The sequence below is a fragment of the Labrus mixtus genome, chromosome 4 (assembly GCF_963584025.1).
Source record: "Labrus mixtus chromosome 4, fLabMix1.1, whole genome shotgun sequence".
NCBI lineage: Eukaryota > Metazoa > Chordata > Actinopteri > Labriformes > Labridae > Labrus > Labrus mixtus.
In genome coordinates, this window is record NC_083615.1 from 8570953 (window position 1) to 8594032 (window position 23080).

The 23080-nt window shown below is 40.5% G+C and overlaps 1 protein-coding gene across 1 annotated transcript; it reads right to left on the minus strand.

Annotated features, from left to right (window-relative positions):
* Positions 1-368: 368 nt before the first annotated feature.
* Positions 369-21906, minus strand: cd82b (CD82 molecule b). Its single transcript, XM_061035665.1, has 9 exons — positions 21754-21906; positions 17147-17219; positions 15926-15998; positions 9764-9888; positions 8383-8457; positions 5931-6029; positions 4764-4937; positions 2932-3015; positions 369-2342 (listed from the first exon to the last, which is right to left on the minus strand). The coding sequence occupies exons 2-9, from the start codon at positions 17207-17209 to the stop codon at positions 2265-2267; spliced, it is 771 nt and encodes a 256-aa protein (XP_060891648.1). The 5' UTR covers positions 17210-17219; positions 21754-21906; the 3' UTR covers positions 369-2264.
* Positions 21907-23080: the final 1174 nt, after the last annotated feature.

The following is a 23080-nucleotide window of genomic DNA, read 5'->3' on the forward strand; positions in this document are numbered from 1 at the left end:
ACACACAAAGACTAAATGGAGAGGGGGAAAAAGAATCGGCTTAGAGGTGTGGAAAGTATGAAAGAAGTAATTTCTTTAGAATCTGCATAAAGCCCATAATTACACCTGCAGCTTCAACAAATAAGGTTTTAGAAACATAATTAATCAATTGATGAAATCTTCTTTAAACAATTCTAACACACATTCCTATCTTTTCCTCTCTGAGCCTGTAACAGTTAAATATATACTGCCATCGTCTGGTTGCATTCGGTACTACAACTGATGACATGTGCAAAGTAAAATAATAGATAAAAATATCAGTGAATATGTCAAGCTTTTTTCTACTGTACAACCGCCCATAAGGAAAAAAAACAAACATAAAGAAAGTATACAACACATTTTAGTGGATTCAGATTTATTAATAGTTTTCAATAAAAAAAAAAGAATCATGTGTTTTTAAACATGGCATACAGGTCCACAAATATTTTTTCTACTAACAGTCGTTTTTTTTTTGTAAAAGTGTACAAATATTTTAACACAATAAAAAGCCTTCATCTCTTATTACATTAAATAAGCGTTTCAATTTGTCAGGGCATAAATAAAGAGGCTGAATGTATTTATGACAGATACAAATGTTCTTTTATTTTTTTATGGCCAGCTTCAGCTCTCTTGTGTAATTGCAGCATGATGAAGATGATTTTAAATGACTGGCGTGAGATGGCGTGGAAAAACTACCAACCACATAAAAGTGCAAATCTATCCATTAAATGAACCATAAATTCAGCCATAATAGTGTGTTTGAAAGAAGTGGGATGACTGAGATGGAGAGGTGGATAAGAGGGGCGAGGACACTCACTCAGAGCAACATTTTAGTTTCAACATTTCGAGCGTGATTTGATGAAGAGTGGATTTCTGCTCTGAAATATGCAATCACTGCTGGGCAGACGGTTTTTCCTCTGCTCGTGTTGCCGATAATTTAAACCAGCCAAAATGACTTCTGGGAAAATAATCATGCCGAGAAGGGAAAATACATTATGGTCACACAGCTTCCATTTATGCTACTGCAATGAGGGTAAAATAGAAGATATTTTAAAATCAAAACCGGTATGGGGAACTTAAATAAAGGGTAAGTAATCTGTTAACAATGCTAAAAAAATGCTGAAGAAATTAAAATATGGCTGGATTGGTGACAGATTCACTCTGAGGGTTAGCGATTTCTCAGATTCAGACCAAAACATTGCTGACGAGCAGCTGCAGCAGCCATATTCTGAACATCATAAACAACAGGCAGGAAACGAAGAACAATAGGACTCTTAAAACAAGAACATGTGGGTGACAGCCTTCCCATATAAATTGCTGATCAAGCACTAAAGTGCCGTAATCCCTTCCAAACGTCTTATGTACAGTTGTAAAAATAATAATAAAAAACAGAGACGACATGAGAATATAAAAAGAACAAAAATACTCACTCAACACATCATACACACACTTACTTCATGCAAAACTAGTCATTTTGGGAAGCTACTGGGTACCAGTCAGACACACCCGAGAGCAGGACAGAGACGTGATTTAGAGACGGTCAGCGGGAGGAGGGAGGAGACGGTGGGTATAAACGGAGGTTAATATCAGGGCTACTTGGTACAAGGAGTTGATGAAAGAAGCCAAAACCTCCACCACAGCAGCCCTGCCCTGGCTCAGCCCCGGGCCTCTCCTCCACCCTCTGCACCAAAAATACCAGCTGAACGATCACAAAGTGGTATTAACCCTCTACCCCCCCACCCCACGCTCTCATCTCCATGCCCCAGAGTCAGAAGTTGCTCCAGCTCTCTGCTCACCAAATATCACCAAAGTGCTCTCTCTACTACGATGTTAAGCGCTTCATTGAGGTCATCCATAAACAAAACAACACGTAAATGTACATTTGCATAGCATCAAACCTCTGAATTCTCTAGCTTCCACCAAATTAAATTACTAAGGATAAGACAACAATGGCAACTTGTGGGTCCAAGTTGTGTGTGTATGTATGTGTGTGTGTGTGTGTGTGTGTGTGTGTGTGTGTGTGTGTGTGTGTGTGTTTGTGAGACATGTGGGGCGTGAAAAACTTGAACAACTGTCAAGGCAAGAGGAGCTCAAATGGTGCCGACAGCTGTCTTAATTTGTGTGTGTGCTCATAAGCATGTGAGACCAGGAGAGAGAGAGAGAGAGAGAGAGAGAGAGAGACAGAGAGAGAGAGAGAGAGAAAATAGTCTGTCCATGTGTGTGTTGGTGTGAAGCTGGAGCAGTCTTCAGTACTTCGGTACTTTGGTATAATCCTCCTGGACGACACTCTTGCACAGACACATGGAGAGGATCATCCCGAGGAGCTGGAGGAAACAGACATGTCCATTTAGTTTAAGCTCAGAGGTGGAGTACTCACTTAAAATAAAATCTAGACGTCAAAAACAGAGACTTTATACAAAAGTGTTAAACCTTTCCGCTTTAGTTTAAAACCTTTATGTTGGGAAATCTGCAAAAAAAAAATTTTTATGTTTTTTGTTTAACAGATAACTCACTGTAGTGTCTCTCTGTTAAATAAAAAAAGGAGACAGCTCACTGGGACACTATAAACTGTATAACACATTAGTAAAACTTTTCATCTTTACTAATTGTATTTGTTCCTCTTATTTAGTCAATATAAAAACTGAAATGAATAACAGTAGGGGGTTGGGTTTTATGAATGTCGACTTCCTTTTTCGAACAAAAGGCATGAAAATGGCATTTATGATCCTTCCAAACTCCCAGTTGGGTTTTTACTAAATTAAAAAAGTCTGTTAACAAAGACTGTGTAAGCTGAGATTTACTTTGAATGACCGTAGGAGGAATTTTTAGCACAGATGTATGGTTGGTGGTGTATAAAAAAAAAAAAAAATCAGAAGTAATCCTTCAAGTTTACAGTGGGGGAGAGACGTATACCTCGATGACTGCCACACCAACACAGATCCCCAGAATAACTCCACAGTTGTCCAGGAGCCATTTTTCCACGCTGGTCATACAGCCCTGAAGAAGAAAAAAAGAAAGAGTGAGAGGTTGAGAAAGACATGAGGAGAGCGGGGTTGCAGGCCGACTTTCAGAGGTGATATGAATGTGTACGTGATCCCAGCCGGACATGAACAGAGCCTTTTCAAAACACAAGTGTTGGCTTTGGATTGAGTCAGTGAGGGGAAGAATAACACGGCTGAGCTGAGCTGAGCTACGGAGAGAGAGAGAGAGAGAGAGAGAGAGAGCGAGAGAAACGTTTCTGAAACACGCAGACCAAACAGCAGAACAATGGAGCTTTCCTCATGTTTGATCAAATCACAAAGCACAAACAACACGCCTCAGCTTTTTGTATTCAGAGCTGATTAAAGGAGCGACCACAGTGCCACACCGAGTTACAGACCACGACTCAAACTGACTAATGAAATGAGGAAAGGTGTAACGTACACGAGAACAATGCAGGCGCGTTGGCGTTCTGTTCACCCAGCTGAAATAACGCGGGTACGTGTAAACCTCAGCAGTGGCATTTCAATTTCACATGTTGTTAGGTAATCAAAGTGGTTAAGTGTGGCTGAATACATTCACACCACACTGTTCTTTGATAGAGTCATTCACTTTTACACGACTTCAGATCAGTCAACTCCTCGACATCTCAGGGAGAAATGTTCAGGAATTTTCACAGCTGTAGATTTTAAATTGTGATCTGTAATATCTATCAAGTCATTTTACCACTTGTGTCTTGATACTGAACAGTATTAAATGTTGTTTGAACCTTTGAACCTTTGACATAGAGTTAGTCTTTCACACCGGCTGTGTAATTCCATGGGTGAGTGCCAATTTCATGATCATTATTATTAACACAGGGTTTCTGCAAAGGGAAAGTGGAAGTATGATTCACACACTTTCAAGGAATTGACTCACTTTCTGTAACTGTCAAAATGTTTAAGCACGAGCTTACACCCTGTTGCTAACATCACTGGAGATGAAAAGCAAAAAGTTAAAGCTAAAAAAGAGTTGACGTTTCGGTTATAACATAAAGACGGCAAAAGGAAAGAAGCAGAAACAGCTTCTTTAAAACTGCTGGGAGAAGTTTTTAGCTGGTTATGAAATAGACTTATTAAGACTGATACTTCCACACACAAGGCCACCGTCAAGAAGACTCATTATTTCTTAGATAAGGCCTGTAAGGTTCTGTTTCCAGATGAGGCAATTTAACAGCAAGCTGCCGCAACATTCTTTGTTTACATTTGACTTTTAAAAGATACCAAGAAGAGATTTTGTTAAAAAGACACTACTTCCACATGTACAGGAGTAGATAGCAAAGAGATAAGAGCGACTGCTTTGTCCACAGGGGGCGCCAAAATTGACATAAACCAAAAAGGGCTTTAAGTGATATCCAAAATGTCTGAGTTGAGAATAAATACTGCTTGTTCATTTACTTAAATTGAATAACTGGCAGCGCAAAAAAAAAAAAAAAAGGAATTGATGGATGAAATACCTCCTAGAGAAAAAGCAGTTGGTATGGCACAGAGAGGCTGCAGCTGCTCTGAACAGCAGTTTCACACACAGCCAGAGTGAGTGAGAGACTACATAAATCATGAACCCAGGAGGGATGTTTGGAGACATTTCACAACCACTCGCAGCTTTACACTACTCTAAAAAACAAAGCAGTTTTTTTTTGTCTTCATCACTAAATCCACAGCTGTAACTTCTTAAAAGGAATTTCACCCTCATGCAGAGACAGAATTTAAGATTGTAGCGCTATGTACCGTTTCATGAATGGGTAAATCTGTGGACAGGTGCTCACACAGGCCCACTTCCTTGATCTCCGAGCCAGGCAGGTCCTCATTACGACATGAACACGAGTACAGGTTCTGGGTGCTGTTCTTGATCAGGTTGTTCTCAGACCAGTTGCCTGGGCCGTTCCATCCACAGCACTTCATCTGGTGATATGAAAGAGAGGGAGGAGATTAAAAAATGATTAAGAGATCAAGAGAAGAGTAGAGGATGGATTCAAAGACATTATAAAACACACAAACGGCGGGTGGAGACTAAAAATTATTTTGAAAAAGATGATTCAGGAATAACTAGGAAACTTATTGGCAGTAAATACGTTCTTTCTTTTTTGTGCAGACTGATGTCTTCTTGGCTGTTGTTTTTGGGGGAAAGAGGCTTGGCAGGAAAGCGAGAGAAAGTGAAGGAGGAAGCAGATAGTGAAGAAAATGCATAAACTCGATAAGAGCATGGAACAATCTGATTCCAGCTCGCTTCAGTCTTGGATTTATTTGCAAACGCTGCAAATAGCTTAATGATACAGTTACTTTAAAAGACAAAAACAAAAACAAAAACAAAAAAAATCTTGCACACCCTGACAAGAGACTGATTGGGAAAGTAGTTTCGGTTTTGTCTGCCGAGTTTCTGAGATTTCCTTCCTCTGCTGCACAAAACGATAAAGATAATGGAGTTCCTTTTTCCTCAAAGAATTGAGATTTAAGATTTGAAAAAGTCATCAGCAAACATGCTTATACGGTAAGGTGAAATTGTGTTGATGCAGCTGCACACGTTATGTATTACTTTGTACAATGAAAATAAGATGCGAGTAGTTTTGAAGGGTTGAAGCTCATTTCACACTGGGGACACCCATTCTAAAAATAAAAACACTCACCTCACTGTAAGAGTCACTTCAGATTACAACTCTGTAAATACAACCTGCTGCTGTCTGCGTATGTTTTGAAGCCTCTACTCTACACTGTGCTGTCGCCTTTATTACAACAGATTTAGTTCATTTATTTAGTTTATACCTTTAAATTGTTATTCCAGTGGAAAAATAAAGACTGGATGTTGTCTACGACTGAAAAACATTAGTGTGTGTGTGTGTGTGTGTGTGTGTGTGTGTGTGTGTGTGTGTGTGTGTGTGTGTGTGTGTGTGTACCCACCGTCCTCTGAATGTAGTCCCAGGTGTGCTCTGTGGTCCTGTTCTCCCCAGTGTAGTTGATGATCATGCCCTTTATGATGTTGGACATCTCATTTTTCAACTGCAAAAGAGATAAAAAAAAATACATGATGAACATTGCAAAGTTTTGTTTTTCACACCGATGTGGGTCACTGTTTTTAGCTGACTATTATAGATATGCATGCATAGATTTAGTTTATGTTTGTTTGCAAGCCATTAAAGGAGTCGACAGGTTGAGCTGAATAGAAATAAATCGTGGTTGCAGGGAGGAAAGAGAGCATTTAGAAAGAAAACTCTGCTCCTACTAAATATTTCAAATGTATGCTCACCATCTGAACTTAATGTTTCCTTGAGAAACACATAGGGTGGTATTGCCCCTGTGAGATCTCATGCAAGGCTGAAACATTGCATAAATACATCTTAGCAGCAGCATGCCTCTGTGTTTGTGTTTGCAACGACCACAGAGCTGCTGCAGCGATGCATCTTCAGAGCTCGACTGGAGATGAGTGAGAGCCAAACCCTATTCTGGGAAAGGACACCACCCTGCACTGTGGTGAGCCTTAAACACAGGGAGCAGGTCTACAGGCTGCAGAGTACAAGCACACATGCTCTCAGAGGCACACAAAACACACACATGAACACACAAAGAAATGCTGAAGGGCTAACAGCTGAAAGGGTAACCACAGCCACCACCTATCCTGAGTCCCACGAGTGTAATTTTATGTTCAGAGTATCAAACTGGTCCTAAAAGGTCAGTGCGTCAAAACACAACACTCCCTCTACAAACACACTTGGCTAGTTCTATTATTTAAGCTGCTTTCGTTTTTGATACGTTAGAACATATTTCAGAGGAAAAACCCAGCAGGAAGTTTTAGAATCATCCCAAAGGCTGCAACTTAATATACTTTTCATTGTCATAAATCCGTAAATGACCTTCTTGCATGAGGTATTTGATGTTTGGTCGATATAAACGTTAGAAAAGTGTTAGAAAAGTCAAAGACTGACACCCTCAGACGTCCAGCTTTGTCCTCAAACTAAAAACACTCAGTTTATCATACGTCATAGAGAAGAAAATTCACAACACTATCAAGTGGGATTTCTAGATTTGGCTGAGAAAAGCAGTCAGTTTGTGCCTCTGTGACCATGTGTTTTTATCTTTAGATAATCCACTTGGTTTTAAATTATTTATTTAGCAAAAGACGCAGGACAGTTTAATGAAAACAAATAACATTCAGTCTTAGTTTACTTGAAATATTCAAAATCATCAACACAGTGCACAGCGATGAAATGTAGTTTGTTGTGACCAGTTTGACTTGTTCTCTAATCCTCATTCCAGTCATCCTCGAGGGCTTATTTATTTATTTATGTATTTATCTGTCTGTCTGTCAAAAGGCTTTAAACAGTAGTGCAGTTGTGTGTTTTTTGTTTTTTTTTAATAATCAGGCTGCACTGGAGCAAAGACCAAAACATGTTCAATTCCCTCGCCCTGCCTGTAGAGGGCACTGTTTTATCAGACACTTCAGTATAAAATGATTTGTGTCCCTTGGGTGATAATTACCGTCTAAGCTGTGATAGTGTAAGACATACTAATTTAATTTGTGTTTGGCTGTGGCTTGAGCTTCACTTAATCCCCATGGATTTGTTTCCCCTCTCCTTCTTAAAAATAAAATAATAACCCACAGGGGAACTGAGACGGCGATGGAAATTTCTGTTTGAGAGCCTGCTTTCTGCTTCCTCTGTAGAAGTCGCACATCTCCTTTAGTCCACCTGCGTCATCTAGCTTATGCAACAAATGACATCCTGTCACTTTCTATTTGTTGATATACGCATGTGTGTTTCATCACAGGAAGCAGGGGGCTCCCAAACAGGTTTAGCTAAATAAACCCACTTACAGCTGTGAAGGTGAGGCTCAAACATGAAGTGCGCCCCAGCAGGAGTTAAGGGGATGGGGGGAGGGGGGGGAGGGAACGAGAGGAAGGGGTTACAGGGTGGAAGAAGATTAAATTAGTAAAGAGAGAAAAAAAAGAGGAAAAACTACTACTGCTACAGCTGACAAATTACAGATAAAAGTTAAATAGAGGCGTATTCAGACTGTCGTTTCAAGCCACGATATTTACGTCCTTGTGACGTTTTGCCTTCAGGGGGACGAAGTGATCCCCCCCCCTCTTTACCGTCTTCAGAGGTAGTAGCAGAGACAGCCGTCTAGCGCAAAGCTGTGTGCGTGCATGTCCGACAGTATCCATGTGGAGCTCCTGCTGTGCCGTACTTCCACAAAGCCAAGACTCAATGTGAATCTCACGACTGGGACACCAGTATTACACCGTCCCGTTATCAATATGTATGTATGTGCACGTGATGACGGCTGAGCTTAGTTACGGCACAAAAAAAAAAGCAGTCTGAAAAGGGAGTAAGTAAAATCAGAGCTGGAGACTTACCCGATCCCTTTGGAAGTAAATGAGAACTCCAGCAGTGACCTGGGCGATGAGGATGAGCAGCAGGCAGGTAAAGTACTGCAGGGCATAAAGGCAAAGTGTCATGATAACAACATTTACAATGACCTTTTTATACATCAAGAGAATTGCAGAAAATAAGTACCAGTAACCTTTTCTAGATGATGGAAAAATGAAAAGAAACATTTGAAAATATTTCTAATTGAATGTATCGAAGTGTGATGTGAAAGCAGTGGCTCTCCTTCGCTTTACCAGCCTCTCTTGTGAGTGTTAGCCTTTTTTCGCCTCCACCTTTCTTTACTGAAGAACCAAAAAAAACAACAACTCTGAAAACTCACCGCACACTACCTATGTGAATCTGACCTGCTGACAGACAAAGCTGAGATACTAACTGGTGAACATTGTGGCTCAGTTAGCTACTGAAGAGCTGGAAGAAACCAACTACAGACTTAAAAGAAAGACTTAAAATAAATCAGGTGAATAGAAGAATGAATTTAAAGAAATGAAATAATGCTGTAGTAGCTCCATAAATGATGGATGTGAAAATAAGCAACTGTTTTCCAACAAGATCATCAACTTAATAAGGTGATGACAATTTCCTCTTGCACATTTTTTTTCCAATGTTTTTATACTGCAAATGGCAATAAACTGAAGTGAACTGAATTTGATTGTGTGTTTGAGATTTTTTTCTGCTTCATTGTTCGGTTGAGTGTGTGTGTGTACTGTATGTGTGTGAGTGTGATGGGGGAGGGTGAGTAGGGGTGGATGTCCTCCACCAGCTGGTTACTGTCACAGGGAGAAGTAGGTCACAGCAGCTCTTCAGTTAACCCCTAGCAGGTTTAACGCTGTCGAGGTCATGCACCCATCCGCACTCTTATTGTACCCCCCTACATCCCGGGTGTGTTTATCCCTGTCATCCCCCCCCCCCCCCCTCCCCTCTGCAAATCCACACATGTTACAGGTCCCCGACCAAAACACATGGGCAGAAATGAGAAAGGGCTTTGTTGTGGACGGGGGGCTCTCTCGTGTGTTCTTAGCCAAACGTGGGATGTCAAACAGGTGCATTAAGGTGGTATGTTTTGGGAAAAGAGAGTTACAAAAAACATCTCTGTAGTACAAGACAGGCAAAACATTTCAATGAAAAATATTATTCTGGAAGCGTTTATGCCTTTTTTTTTACGAACCCAAGTCTTTCATTTGAGTCGTATGACTGTCTGTGGTCAGATATAAGATCAAACATGTTGCTCTTTTAAACTGCCTCATCTAGCCTTGGTTAAAGTTGATTAACCCCATGTGTCCCTTTTAGAAAATAAAACCAAGCAGCAGCATGTTAGCACTTCAGATTCAAGTGAATGTAACTCCTCACCAGACCCAGCAGACAGCGAACTTCATAGATGGCTCCTATGCAGCCGAAGAAGCCCATGGCCATAGACAGGGAGCCCACTCCGATGAGGATGTAGGAAGCCACCTTCACTGTGTCCGATGATTCCTCTGGAGATAAGAGACAGAAACAGACATTAAGAACGCACAAAGAAGGAAGAGTAACAACAGTTTGTTAATTGGATGTCTTTGGTAAACTCAAGTCAAATTATTCTCTCAGAAGCCAAAACGCACTGAAAGACATTGTTTTGTTGAAGAGAAGCAGGGCCCTAATCTCTGCTCGGGTTTGTCTTCTGTTTTAACCTGCAAATAAAAGCAGCTCCTTCATATGCAATTTTTATTTCTTACAGATGATAGCAATGAGCCAAAAATAAATCACAGTGCCTCCTCTGAATCGTTCTGATGCTTTTCTACCCACAAATGATTATCTTAATAAGCCACCAGAGAGAGTAGGACCAAGACAATTCAATGTGGAGCGAGATTAATTGATTTCCCTCTTTGGTATGTAGAGCGGCAGAGCTCCAGCAGCAGGAGGAGGAGGAGGAGGAGGAGGAGGCAGGGATTGAAATGGAAGATTGGAAGGTTGGAGAGGAGATAAACTGGAGCCATTATGTGGCTGTAAGTTATCTGGAACTGGAGGAGCTCCAGAGAGGCAGAGCTCGGTCTGCAGATGAAGCCAGGATCTGAGCTCTGTGAAATAGCTCCAGCTCCGAAAAATTCCTGGTCCAAGCAAAAAAAGCTTCCAGACCTATCAGATAACTCGCTCCTATCCATTCTGTGAGGATGCAGACCAACACAGCAGCTCCTCTATTGCTGCTCCATGAATATATCTAAATGTTGCTTCTTGGCCTGCTAACTCAGACTATCTGCTCTGAAGTTATTCCAGATTCCCTCATCATGTTAGCTGTAGATGCTTCACACAGTTATCACTATATACAGTAAGCACTTTGGCAGACGCACAATGGATATGAACTGTGACAACACTTTCCAAGTGCAATCCCGCCGTGTAAAACTTCACGACTGTACATACACTGACATAAAGCTGCTTGCTGCTACTTAAAAAAACACTTCCTGATGTAGCACCACCTTACTTTGGAGTCTTTACATACTACCTCACGTACACATACAATCACAGGATGCAGGCTGTTTCATGATCCTGAAGAACAATCTTTAAGGCAGCAGAGCCTTTTCCCTAACATGTCCCAATTGTATAAGATAAATCCCTACACAAGATTACACACAAATACACAACAATAACAACATTTCATTCTTTAAATCAAGAATGAAAAAACAACATGTTAATCACACTAAACTAAAACTGTAGCTACAAATATATAATGTATAAACATTTACAGTGAATTTAGTAAACAAAACAGTTTAATAAATTACACGTTTGTTGTTGTTGTTGTTGTTGTTGTTGTTGTTGTTTGTGTTGTGTTATTTGGACTTTTCTACATTTTTGCCTTAATTAACAGTTGATCATACTGACTTCTAGCCAGTAGGACACCCTATTCTATATTCAATCAAGGGTTCAAATGAGAAGTGGAAAAGTTATAATACCTCTGTTGATAATCAAGTAAAAAATTGTTTTTTTTCTTTCCAGATCTTCAGGCTCAATATTTGCCTCTGCGATTTGCCGGTCTCTGTTTCATATCGCAGTGACCGAAATAACTTTTGGTTTCGCTCTCTAAGCCTCACAGAAAAACATATCTGGTATGTCTATAACTGTTGCTTTACTTAAAATAAATACTTACTTATTATACAGACACTAAACACACGTACACTTGTACAGAGACGTCATTACATGCAACTCTACACATGTTACCAGAGCAGCGCATGGTGTCGTGGTTGGACAATAATTGGAAGCTAAAGGAACTTTGGTCAACATATGCAATGTTTTGATGTGGCTGCAGGGTAGCATTTAAAGGGAGGCAGACAAGTGAACTGTACGTACTAAATCCAGCACTATGTTCACAGGATTTATTTCAGTCTGACTCAAACACACGTGAACACATACATATACACACACACACACACACAAAAGCAACAGATGTCCAAAGGTTCCTTAAGAACATGCAGCAGAGTTAGGGAAGCTGGATGATATGTTTAAAGTTGTGACTGTTAAGAGTGAGTGAGAAAACAACACAGACAGATCAAGACCACCTCTTCCTGTGTCTAGCTTAACATCTTGTCAAAGGACTACAGTTGAAAATTAGCCTGCTGGCTAACACTGGCAATGTTGATTAATGTGCACTGTCCTTTAAATAAATAAATGAAATGAAAATGAAATCAGTGCCTGAAATAAACTGCTTAATGGCATCACAGGTCCATATCTAGCAAAGACAAAGCAGTTATGCAAGAGTCAGTGCTCACCTTTGACTGTGTGCTACATCTTTCTGCTCATACTTTGATTTCCTGACAGATAACTAGCCTCAAAATAAGACAGATAGGAACTACTCAGTCACCTGACATTAGGCAGAATAATAAAAATAATAATAAAACAATAAAGTACAACAGTACAAATAAATAGAAAGGGTGGAGCTCTAATGGAATTGAAGGCCATCGAGAAAAGATGTACCGTCTTTGAAAAATGTCAGGTGACTGAGTAGTTCCTATCTGTCTTATTTGTTATTATAATAAGTAATCTGCTGTAATCTGCAGCAACTGCGATAGGTCTATCTCCTCTATCTTCTATTTTCGAGTCTTGATCTGGGGACTTCTACGAGGGAGTGGTTGGTCGACCAATGTGCTCTAACTGGATTGTAAAACTGCAGGAGATCAACAAGATAAGAAGACGCTATTCCATTACAAACAGATCTTAAAAACAGTCCTGAAACACACAGGGAGAGCATAAAGAAAGGTTAAAATAGGTGTAATGCTGTCATGCTTTTCGTGCCGGTTAGCAAATGTGCTGCAGAGTTAATGAACATCAAGATAGTTTTTTTCCCCCCGTGTGTACGGATCAAAGGACGGTTTTCTGTGACTATAGGAAACATGGTTGAGTTTAATGTGTATGTGAAGTTTCCTTGCAGCCCACTTATTGTTCCAGTACAGAAACACTCACCCTGGAGTTAAAGGAAATATCGTCTAGTCCTAATTCAACCTCAAAACACTTCTCCACTGTGACCACTTCCTGAGTTTTAATTCTTCTGATATTCTTGGCTTGTTAAGGTAATATATCTAATATTTGCATTGACTCCTTATAATATATACCTATCAGTACTAGCTTACATTAAAATATGTTCAAGGTGACTTGTATCTATATATAAATATAGATATGCATGTTTCCTCTCAGTCTGCCAGATGTATCGAAGTTTACAACCGCTATGCTGTGAAGCCACAGAGCATCTGTGTTCTGTGGTAATCTCACATGTACTTTTTTTCTGAAGTCAGCATGTGCTCACTTGGTTTGTGTGCTGTTCTGCATTACACTATGGCTTATTTCCATTAAAGTCTCTGCTACATATTCTAGAACAGTTCCTCAGGTGGTTTCCATGGAAATTTCCATTTAAAGAGGCAACAATTACAGAGCCCTCCGTGAAATCTGCAGAGGGAGGAGGAGGACTGTTTTATATTGTGGATCCTCTTGTAAACATGAGCTGAGCCACACACTCAGCCTAAATGCAGCTGAAGAAAAGTGACATTATGTATAGACGTAACACAAGAGTAACACAGAAACAACTTTTCATAGATTTTTTTTTTTTAAAAAGGTTTAAGCAGCCCAAAGAGAATTCCCTTTCCAAGTCTCTCCTTTCTCCGTTCGTGATTTTGGAAAGTTTCTTGATTACTCCGCTGAATATTTCCAAACTCTGCTTCTGGTGCTCTTTCCAGCTCACAGTCCTCCTTCCAAGGCTGACTTTTGTTTAAACATAAGCAAGCTGTGTTTTAGCCAAGTCAAGTGCCAGCAGGATAAACTCAAGGCATCGTGTCCCTGAGCTAAATATTTAACAGCACTGTATTGTTTCAGAGGGGTGTTCATGGACTGGAAAATGGCCTTCTTACTGAAACAGGAGGGGGCCTGAAACCAAAACATTGTCAAAGCTCCCCTGCCTGAAGCTACTAGGACATCTGCAGAGGCCTCTATTAATACAACTCATAAAGAATGGAAACTGAAAACATACAGATCCTGTTTATGGTCAGGCAATGCTACAACTTCTGAGGAGAACACACAGAGTCAATAAACAACAGTGGCCTCCAGCTTTGGTTTTTGTTCCTCTGCAGGGGTGTAAGATGTTTCAAAAGGGGTTAGAAATCCAGCAGGAGTCGAGGTTGACCCATCATGGGTACAGGGAACAAAAATACACGGAGGAGAGAAGGTCATCGAGCCCCACAGGAGGAGGGATATCCTCAGGGTATCAGAAGAGCAGGATCTCTGCTATCTCTGGACCAACAGCTGGATTATAATAACAATGGGACTGGCAGGGATGATGGATTCTGTAATGCTCCTATGTTCTAAAGATAAGCAAACTCAGCTCAAAATTAACCTTGTGGGGATTCATCCCTGAGCAGTGGGTGACCTTAAGAGCAGAAATATGAGCCAGAGGAGGACAAGACTCAGCCAGACAAGTTTAGGACACAAGGTCAGATCTGGATGTTCTTCATCACAAACACAGCCTTTTGGTAAGTCATTAGTCAAAGCAGAACAGAACTGCAGCCTAAATATAGATTTCTGTAGCTCTGCCGGCCCCAAGAGACTGCTCTTTATTTAATAAACAAAAAGCTTCATAGTTACAGACTGCTAACACAGGCTTAAAAAGTTACAAATAATGAGCAATTCCACCATCGATTAATCTGCAAGTTTTGTTTTCTAGATCAAAACCAAGACATTCTGTTTGCTATGGTAGACAGCGATGAAAAAAAGCGAACCCTCCAATTTTAATAAAAGCTTGGGGCGCCTGTAGGGGAGTGGTTAGTGCGTGTGCCGCATGTACGGAGGCTACAGTCCTCCAAGCGAGCAGCCCAGGTTCCTGGGGCTCCTTTTGACATGGGGGATGTCATTCCCCACTCTCTCTCTCCCTGATTTCTGACTCTATCCTCTGTCCTATACGTATCTCAAATCTCAATCTCAAAAGAAAGCTAAAAAAAAAAATGAACAAATGTAAAGCCGAAAATAGACATGAATTTGGACTTCTTGCTTGGAGAATGTCTAACATGTTGCTTTATCATCAAATTAGCTGCTCGTAGATTCAAAATTAAACATTGAGGGTTTCAGCGTTTCAGTGTACCCATATCCTAAACTTATCTCAGACCAGAAATGAGTATCACATTCTCATTTTTAAAGAAAACTGTAGTTGACCTCCAGCTCATCTAGAACCTGCCAGATAAGAAATTGAAAGAATTCTTCTTTAACAACTGATTTTGGAAGAAAGCTTCACTGCTGCTCTCGGCAAAGCTCCATCTGGGATGAATACACTGAAAGCTTTTATAACAAGATTTATGGCAGCTAAGAGTTTCCATCCGTGGTTCAGCGTTCTCTTCAGGCGAGGCAGGGACTGGATTTCATTTCAATTTCTCAACTGTCTGTGCATTAGATATCCTAAGTAAGTCATGGTGTTGTCTATGACAGTGCTGATAACTTTGGCTCTCTGGAGAATGCACATTGGAGGCTTGTTTTTTGTCTCTTATTTCGTCGCACCGTGACTGAAAAGTAGATCTGCGTCAACATCTGTGCAGGTGGGAGCTTCTGTCTAAGGCACGCCTTCCATCTGGGGAGTTAAAAGTCCTATTCTGTGGACCATGGAGGGTTAATAATGCTGACATTTCCCAACGTGAGATATAACTTGAGACCTTTTAATAACCGTGAGAATTTAACCTCTCCCTGACTAATCCTTGCCCCTGGATCCATAAATGTGTATATCATTATGTGTTTGCATAAAATAAAAAAAAAGTGTGTAAATGGCTGAGGAAGTCATTAAGTTTCCTCTGTGAGTCACATTTTTTGGTTGTGCGCGAACATCCCTTTGTGGTTCCTGGGGAACAATAAAATCCACATAAAGTATGCAGGGGAGGCTGGAGGTTTCAGTCCAATCTGTATTTTTATTACGGCTGTACTCAGACCAGCTGAACTGTCCACTCAAGGACGTGGCAGAAGGACTGAGGGTGTGTTTCTGTGTGTGTGTGTGGGTGTGGGTGACAAGACAAGACTTACGTAGAACAGCGATGAAGCTCTGGTTATCAAAGAGGACCCACAGGCCAAAGCCCATGATCAATGCTCCGAAGACCTGTGGAGGGAAAATAATTTAAAAAAGGAATCAGGAACAAATCTTACATGAGAGTGAAACAGAATCTGTGCTGGTGTCTTGTAAACAGAAAGATTTTTTTTTTTGCTTCTTCAGTCTGTCCCATCTGGGATTAATCAGCTCCAAAGTCTTCTGCTTGGCTCTTTCTCTCCGAGATATGTGCAGGAGGAAAGAGGATGTGGAGAGGATCGAGAGACAAACTCTGCTGCTTTTTCTTTCCCCTCACAAAGAAGGCTTATTCAGCCACTGATCTATCGATCATTCTCATCCAGAAAACTGAACATTGTAAAGTGAGGATAACTGGGTCAAGACAATCTGTAAAGAGAAAAATGATCACTAGACCGGAACATTTTGTCACAGGCGTCTGAAAGTCTAAGAAAATCGTCAGTTTGACCTTGTAATGATGTTATGAAGTTAAGAACTTCTATGTAATTAAGAGAGCCCTTGTTTAGAAGCTGTGGGGCACCTTAGAGGGGGCAACTTCCATAGATTAGAGGCTCTTTCACCAGCGCCCCCCCCCCCCCCCCCCCCCCCCCTCCCTTTTGGACCTCTACACCTCCCCAGCACCACAACAGTCATTAAAGTTCTGGCTGAGAGTTGTTCATTTAGAGAGCCTGTACAGCTCCGAGCAACCATTATTACCCACCACTTCCTGGCTTCCCCCAAACCTCAGCTATAGTCTAATCTGTCCACACGGACACAGACACACACGCTTCCGATTAGACACCAGTCGAGTGTTCACATCAAAAAGGTCTGCGTCAGGTTTACAGCCACAGTCTTATTGGAAAGGTCTGGACATCCTCGCAGAGGGGTTTTTTAGGAGTCTGGGGTAATATCAACCCCTGGACTTTATGCTGAGGCTGGTGTGAGAGACGAGGAAACAACCAGAAACCATCTGTTGATGTTTAGACCTGGCTGTGCTGAGGTACTCTGTAAAGTCTTTCACCCTCTGGTGCAGGACGCCAAGTCAAGTAAAAACCGCTGTTGGTGGTTCTCAATGCGTCATAAGTGTCTGATTCTGAAAGAGCGTAGCTTACTGAGTATCTGTGTGTCTAAACAGAGAGGCTGGCATAGGGGAAGTCATTTGACAGTCTGGCAGTGAGAAGTGATGAAGAAATGTGATTACTTACAAAGAAAAGGAGGTTGAAGAGAAATAGAAAGTACTTGGTGACCGTGATGCATCCTTTTCCCATGGCTGCGCTTCTGGAAGACAAAAAGTAAACACAATTTATTGGTTAAATCAAGCACCAGATGGCAATATCACAATATGAAGTGGGCGTTTAAGATAAGAACGAAAAGGCAAACATAAGATGGAGAAAAGTTGAAGGGAAAAAAAAAAAAAACCAAGCCTCGAGACAGCCTTGGTGTAATAGTAAACGTGAGCCAGGACACAAGGACGCAAGACAATCTGCACAGTCGGGTTCCTGATTAAACACGGCTTTAATCTTCAAAAGCTACAACTCCTGCCTAATTCGTTTTTCAAGAGCCACTTTTCTCCAGTCTTAAACGGCTCCCCATCTGCTCTAATCCCCACTTTAAGACGCCAATTGGCCTGTTGTCTTTAAATGCTGGGTTTTATGAAAGAATTGTATACGCTTTTGTAAAGTCTGTTAGCGAATACAGTTTCATTCTCCACAAACAAGAGGAACCACCCTGGAGAGACAGAATTGGAGGGAAGACCACCACAAAGAGATGAGTGGTGAGGTCATGATGGCCCGTTGTGGAGAGACCATGACAACATGTGGTTAGGCCATGCTATTGTTATCACATACAGAGAGGAACTAGGCTGAACTGTTTTTACTGACAGTGAAGAAGCTCGGTTAAAGTATTGTCTACTCAACTGTAGTTAACTATTTCAGGCTTCATTCCCAAGAGCAGCCTATTTCAAACCAGATCTCGAAATAGTTACATGTTTTTGCTCATGTTATATAACCAGTTGCCAGACAACACAACACTGTTGTGAACCGTAGCTGTATCATATCTTAGTTAAGGGCATGCTACACTGACACCTGCATTGTTTTACAATCAGCTCTTAGTCATTTAAATGAGTGTTTTCCATGTAGACAGAATGTACACATGACTATGTTCAGTGGCTTTTCTATGAGTAACATTTTCCTACAAGGAAAACACCTGTAGGCCAGACCAGCACCACACATACAGTAGGGACACTCTCTGGCAGCATGATTCAGCCTGGGCTCCAAGAGTCCAAAGAAAATATTTACCACATCCAGACCTTTTCCTTCACACACAGCACTGAAAATACAACCATGCATTGTGGTTATTTGAGGAGTCTGAAAATATCCTACAAAAGACAACTCCCCGTGTATCAGATGACAGTCTGTTCTCTTCTGCCCGTCTATTTTACTCTAAAACTGTACTCTCTTCCCAATGCTGAGACCTATAATACTTTGTATGTAGTTCTATTTTTAACTATGTCAACTAATTTCAACTATGTTAACTGTTAATGTTTATTCCTATTGAGTAATGAGTAATATATGAATAGTGTGTTGTTGCAGAGAGACTGCTGGCTTGGTAAGTAAATATTGCAATTTTTCATTACGTAAGCCATAACTTTCCAAATAAACAAATATGTTGCACTATGAGTTACATAACTTTCGAGTTGCACTGCAGGAAACATAGTCAAATAACATCTCTCATATGTTGCCATATCTTACAGCTAAACTTTTTATCTTCCCAATCTGTTGTTTTGTGACGCAAAGCAATGATTTCCGTGCCATCTCGCTTCAGCGTGCATCAACGACAGGAAATTAAATGGAGCCTACCGTAAATTTAAATATGTAGCAGCTTGTTTAAAAAACAAAACATGTCTAAAAATGTCGTCATGGTGTTTATCTGTCAGTGTCTTCAGGCAGACATGGACAAATACATTCTGAATATCCTTCACTATCTGTAAATGAGGCCTGTTAAAGACACAACTCCAAATGTATACTGGGCTATTAAATGTACTTGACAGCCTAAATGCCAACACAAAATCATGTTTACAAAACTGGACACAGTACAACACACCAGATACCCTGCAGAGTACTTAATCCTTAAGGAGATTGTTGGTCTTTATGTCTAGATAGTGAACAGCAGTGAAGATTAAAAAAGGCTTAGTTATGACAACCATTGTTTGTTGATTGAGCCCCGTCCATCTGCAAACAATTTCCAACAATGAATCACTGTTGCTTATTTTATCCTTCAAAGAACAAATTAAACAGGCGAACGGGGCGAGCCCAATTCATTCTGAAGCAGCAAAGCCCAGCGAGACCATAAATACATTTCGGTGCTGTTGGTTTTTTGTTTTTTTTGCAGGGCTTTCATAAGAGCTCACACTGTTTTATTGATTATCTTCGCAAAACACATCTTGACAAACTCAATCACACTGGACTCCCTGACAGAAAATGACAAATCTTTTCCGAGGTAAAAACTTGAGCCCGGAAAGTGGAATGGAAATTCAAAGCAGTGCCAAACTGAGATTCGAAGTTAGTAGTGTTATAATAAACTTTTATAGCAGCTAGTGTTTATAATGTTGCCAGCATCCCCAAAATTGTAGTTGGTCTGAAATAGGACAGCAGAAAAAGAGAAAACTCAGGGTTATACTGTAAAAAACCATGAGCAAAAAAAAGAAAACTTTAGAGAGCTACAAATGATCTACCTGGGATTTTCAAAACTCTGTGACCTCAGAAAGAACGTTTTTCCCTTTGTACCCCAAATGTACCTCTCTGTGGTTCTGCACAATGTGTGATCAGATATCATGAAAAAGTGTGTGGGGGGGGGGGGGGGGGGGGGGGGGGGGTCTAAAGGAGGTGTTGGATTGAGATTTTTTGTTTATCATACAAAAAGCCACCAAAGAATGCATGGGGTGCAGACGTGATTATGAAAACAGCATTAGTGGCAGATGGCATCGACTGTGTTGGTAATGGACCCAGCATGGATCAACTATAGCCTTGTGTCACACAGAAATTCAGGCGAACTGCCAAACTCTATCTCCCACCACGTCCCCCTGACTATAATCATACATGACCCATTTACATATCACCACGCTGGCATGAACCTGCCTGCACTATCATCGAACTAAAGCCCTTAATACCACGTCTGAATCCAGCTCTGACATCTGCAGCTATGTGGGTTATCCCTCTGTACAGATAGCATGTAGCTTACTAGCACTTTACTGAACAGGCAAACTTTGGTTACGATATGGTTAATCACTTGACCATACGTGCATTTCTAAAAATAGCAATTGGTGTAAATGACTATGTTGCTTTTCATCCGTTTGGATCATGCTTACTCGAGTCTAGACAAATGTTTCACCAAATAAATTGCTTCATCAGATGGTAAGCCTCAACCAATTCTGTGCCAAGGAGGGAATTTCCCTTTTTTTTTTTTACATTGATGGGAAAACTCAAATAATGTACGTCGTGTACGGCATAAAAATGTGAAATCCCTAACAGAGGTTTAGTGCCAGATATCTTCCCACCATTCAAAGGAAATGACAACGCATCTGTGGTAACATAACCCATGAGAGCAGAACTGGTTTGACCTCCAACTGCCACATGTGTGCTCATGATAATCGTCGTTTTGTCTTTAACCAACGATTAGGACAGGAAAATCATGTTACTAACAGCTAAATTACAACAAAAGCTTTCCAGTATCCCAGTATTTGTCTTGTGATACAAAACAGAAAGAAGAAGATGTGGCTTTGGAGATGTTATTCAAACATTAGCTCTCAGCAATAGGGATGTTTGTTCAGCTAGAATACGTCACAGAAGAAGAAGAAAAAAAAAGTAACTTGTGTTTCCAGTGCAACCAACCAGCCTCTAATAGATGCTGAAAACACTTTTTTTATGTATTATAGCTCAATTTGTTTTGCCCATACGGAGCAGCATTGGAGGATGTGGTTTCCTGAACAGCAAACTAAACTCCTCACATAATTTTCATTTTAGGCCTTTTAGAACTTAAAGGCTACAAATGAAAACCTTTCAATCTCCTAACTCATCTCCAAATATCTGACACATCTGTAGACACTGACCTTGTGAATTTCTGCTTGTAAACCACAATATTGCTCAAAAAGCTTGCACCGATGATGACTGTGGTAACGGGATGTTGTTGCTTCTTCGCAGTAAGTAACTCCTTTACTGTGAAGCCCTCCTACAAACACGTTTAAATGTCTTAAACCTTTCCTGTGAAGATACACAGAAGATAGCTGTACAAAACCAAGGCTTTGTTAAATAAGGAGCTGTGTTACACTAAAGTAAGAAGTTACCAATGCAGGCATGTTTGTAGTTTTTTAGTCGGCTGTTATTATATTAATGTTTTTTTTTTTTAATCTTCAACAAACAAAATAAGAGCATATTTGGACTTCTTTCGACTTATTGTAACACTTTTCAAATGATTATGTCTTAGTTATGATACTTGCAACACTTTAACGACAGTTAACAAAAACAAATAACTTATGTTCGGTTAATCATTTTACAGACTTTCGGTTTTATCTTCGACTATAACCTGACGTCTCTTCAGCCAACAAAACTAACAGCTGTGACTTGAGAGTACATTTTCAGTTAGTTGGTCTCGCAGAAATGTTGTCCTAAAGGCTTTTCTGGGGCTACAAAGTACTGTTTTTAAGTCAAGCAGACGGCGGCTAATGATACTGATATTATCGTTGTTAATCTTGTAATAGTGTTTGCAGACGTAAGATAGGCCGACGTAAACTTCCCCAAAAAACGCTAAAACTTACTTTGACTTCTCCTCCGCAGATGGTCCCAGTTGAGTCGGTCTTCTGTCCTGCTTGCTGTGTGACTAAACTGTCTTTGGTGAGAAACAAGAACTGTGCATGTCAGTCTATCTGCATGTGTGTGTGTGTGTGTGTGTGTGAGAGAGAGTGTGTATGGGTAAGTGTCACACCCCCACCGTGCGGCAGACGTGCTCACTTAATGTTTAACCCCCTCCTGCCCTGAACAGCCCAACAACTGTAGTCTCCCACAGAGACCTCAGAGGTGTTTTATCTGAAGTTTATTTTCAGACAAACTTTTACTGACCCCATCAGATAATATGATGCCAACAATAATCAGCTGTAATTAAAATAGTTTTGTCAGATATCGTTTTATATAAGTGCAGTCAGCTGTCCCAAAAACTTCTTATGCCGTGTGGCCACATGTTGAAAATAATCACAACTGTGCAAATATTCAGTTCAACAGCACAACCTTGAGTGTGACATTACTTTTTACACGATTATTTTCTAATTCATTTTCAGTTGTCTGCAAGTAACATTAACGTCTTAGTTTACCCTCGCTACTTTTTGTATGTCTACATGTCACCACCATGTACGTTTATCTATTTGTTTACATTTTTCCATTGGAAGTTGTTTTGGTCGCCTGCTTGGTTCCAAGATACAGACACAGACTGTTTGGATAAAGTAAATTAATGGGATTCAGAACCCCTGAATCTGACTATATACATATTTAGATACATATAGTAAAACGTCCATGTGCTGTTTACTGGATATCAGGACTCATGGAATACTTATTATTGTTCGGTTGACAAAGAAGAAAAGACATATAAGCTAAGTTGAGGTAAACATCTCTTGTTGCCATAAGCGTACAAGGCTTTTTCTGTTATCACAAAATGTTTTTTTAAACAGATATTGCCACGTGTCTACCATTACATACTGCAAAGTGCGAGACATGATCCAGTTTTATTTATTTTGATCATAAACTGCTGCTGGGTAACCATTACAAAAATGATTTAGACCGCCTTTTAAATGATCCTTTTGTTATCCCGTCTACCAACATGTCTTGAGACATGAACCAGAGCTCAGTTTATTAAGTGGAAAGTATGGGGAGAATACGTAAACAGTGACACATGGGAGCTTTTTGCCTTGAACCGCGCACACACACTCACACACACTTACTGTGCCACACAATCACCTCTTTCTACCTTCTTGCAGTGTGAGCGAGAGCACTGTGGGTGGTAAAAGCTAGCCAGGGAAATGATGTAGGCTAAACCAACCAGGTTCATTTTACTACATGTTTTGGTTAACCATGAAAATGTTCATGTTGTGACAT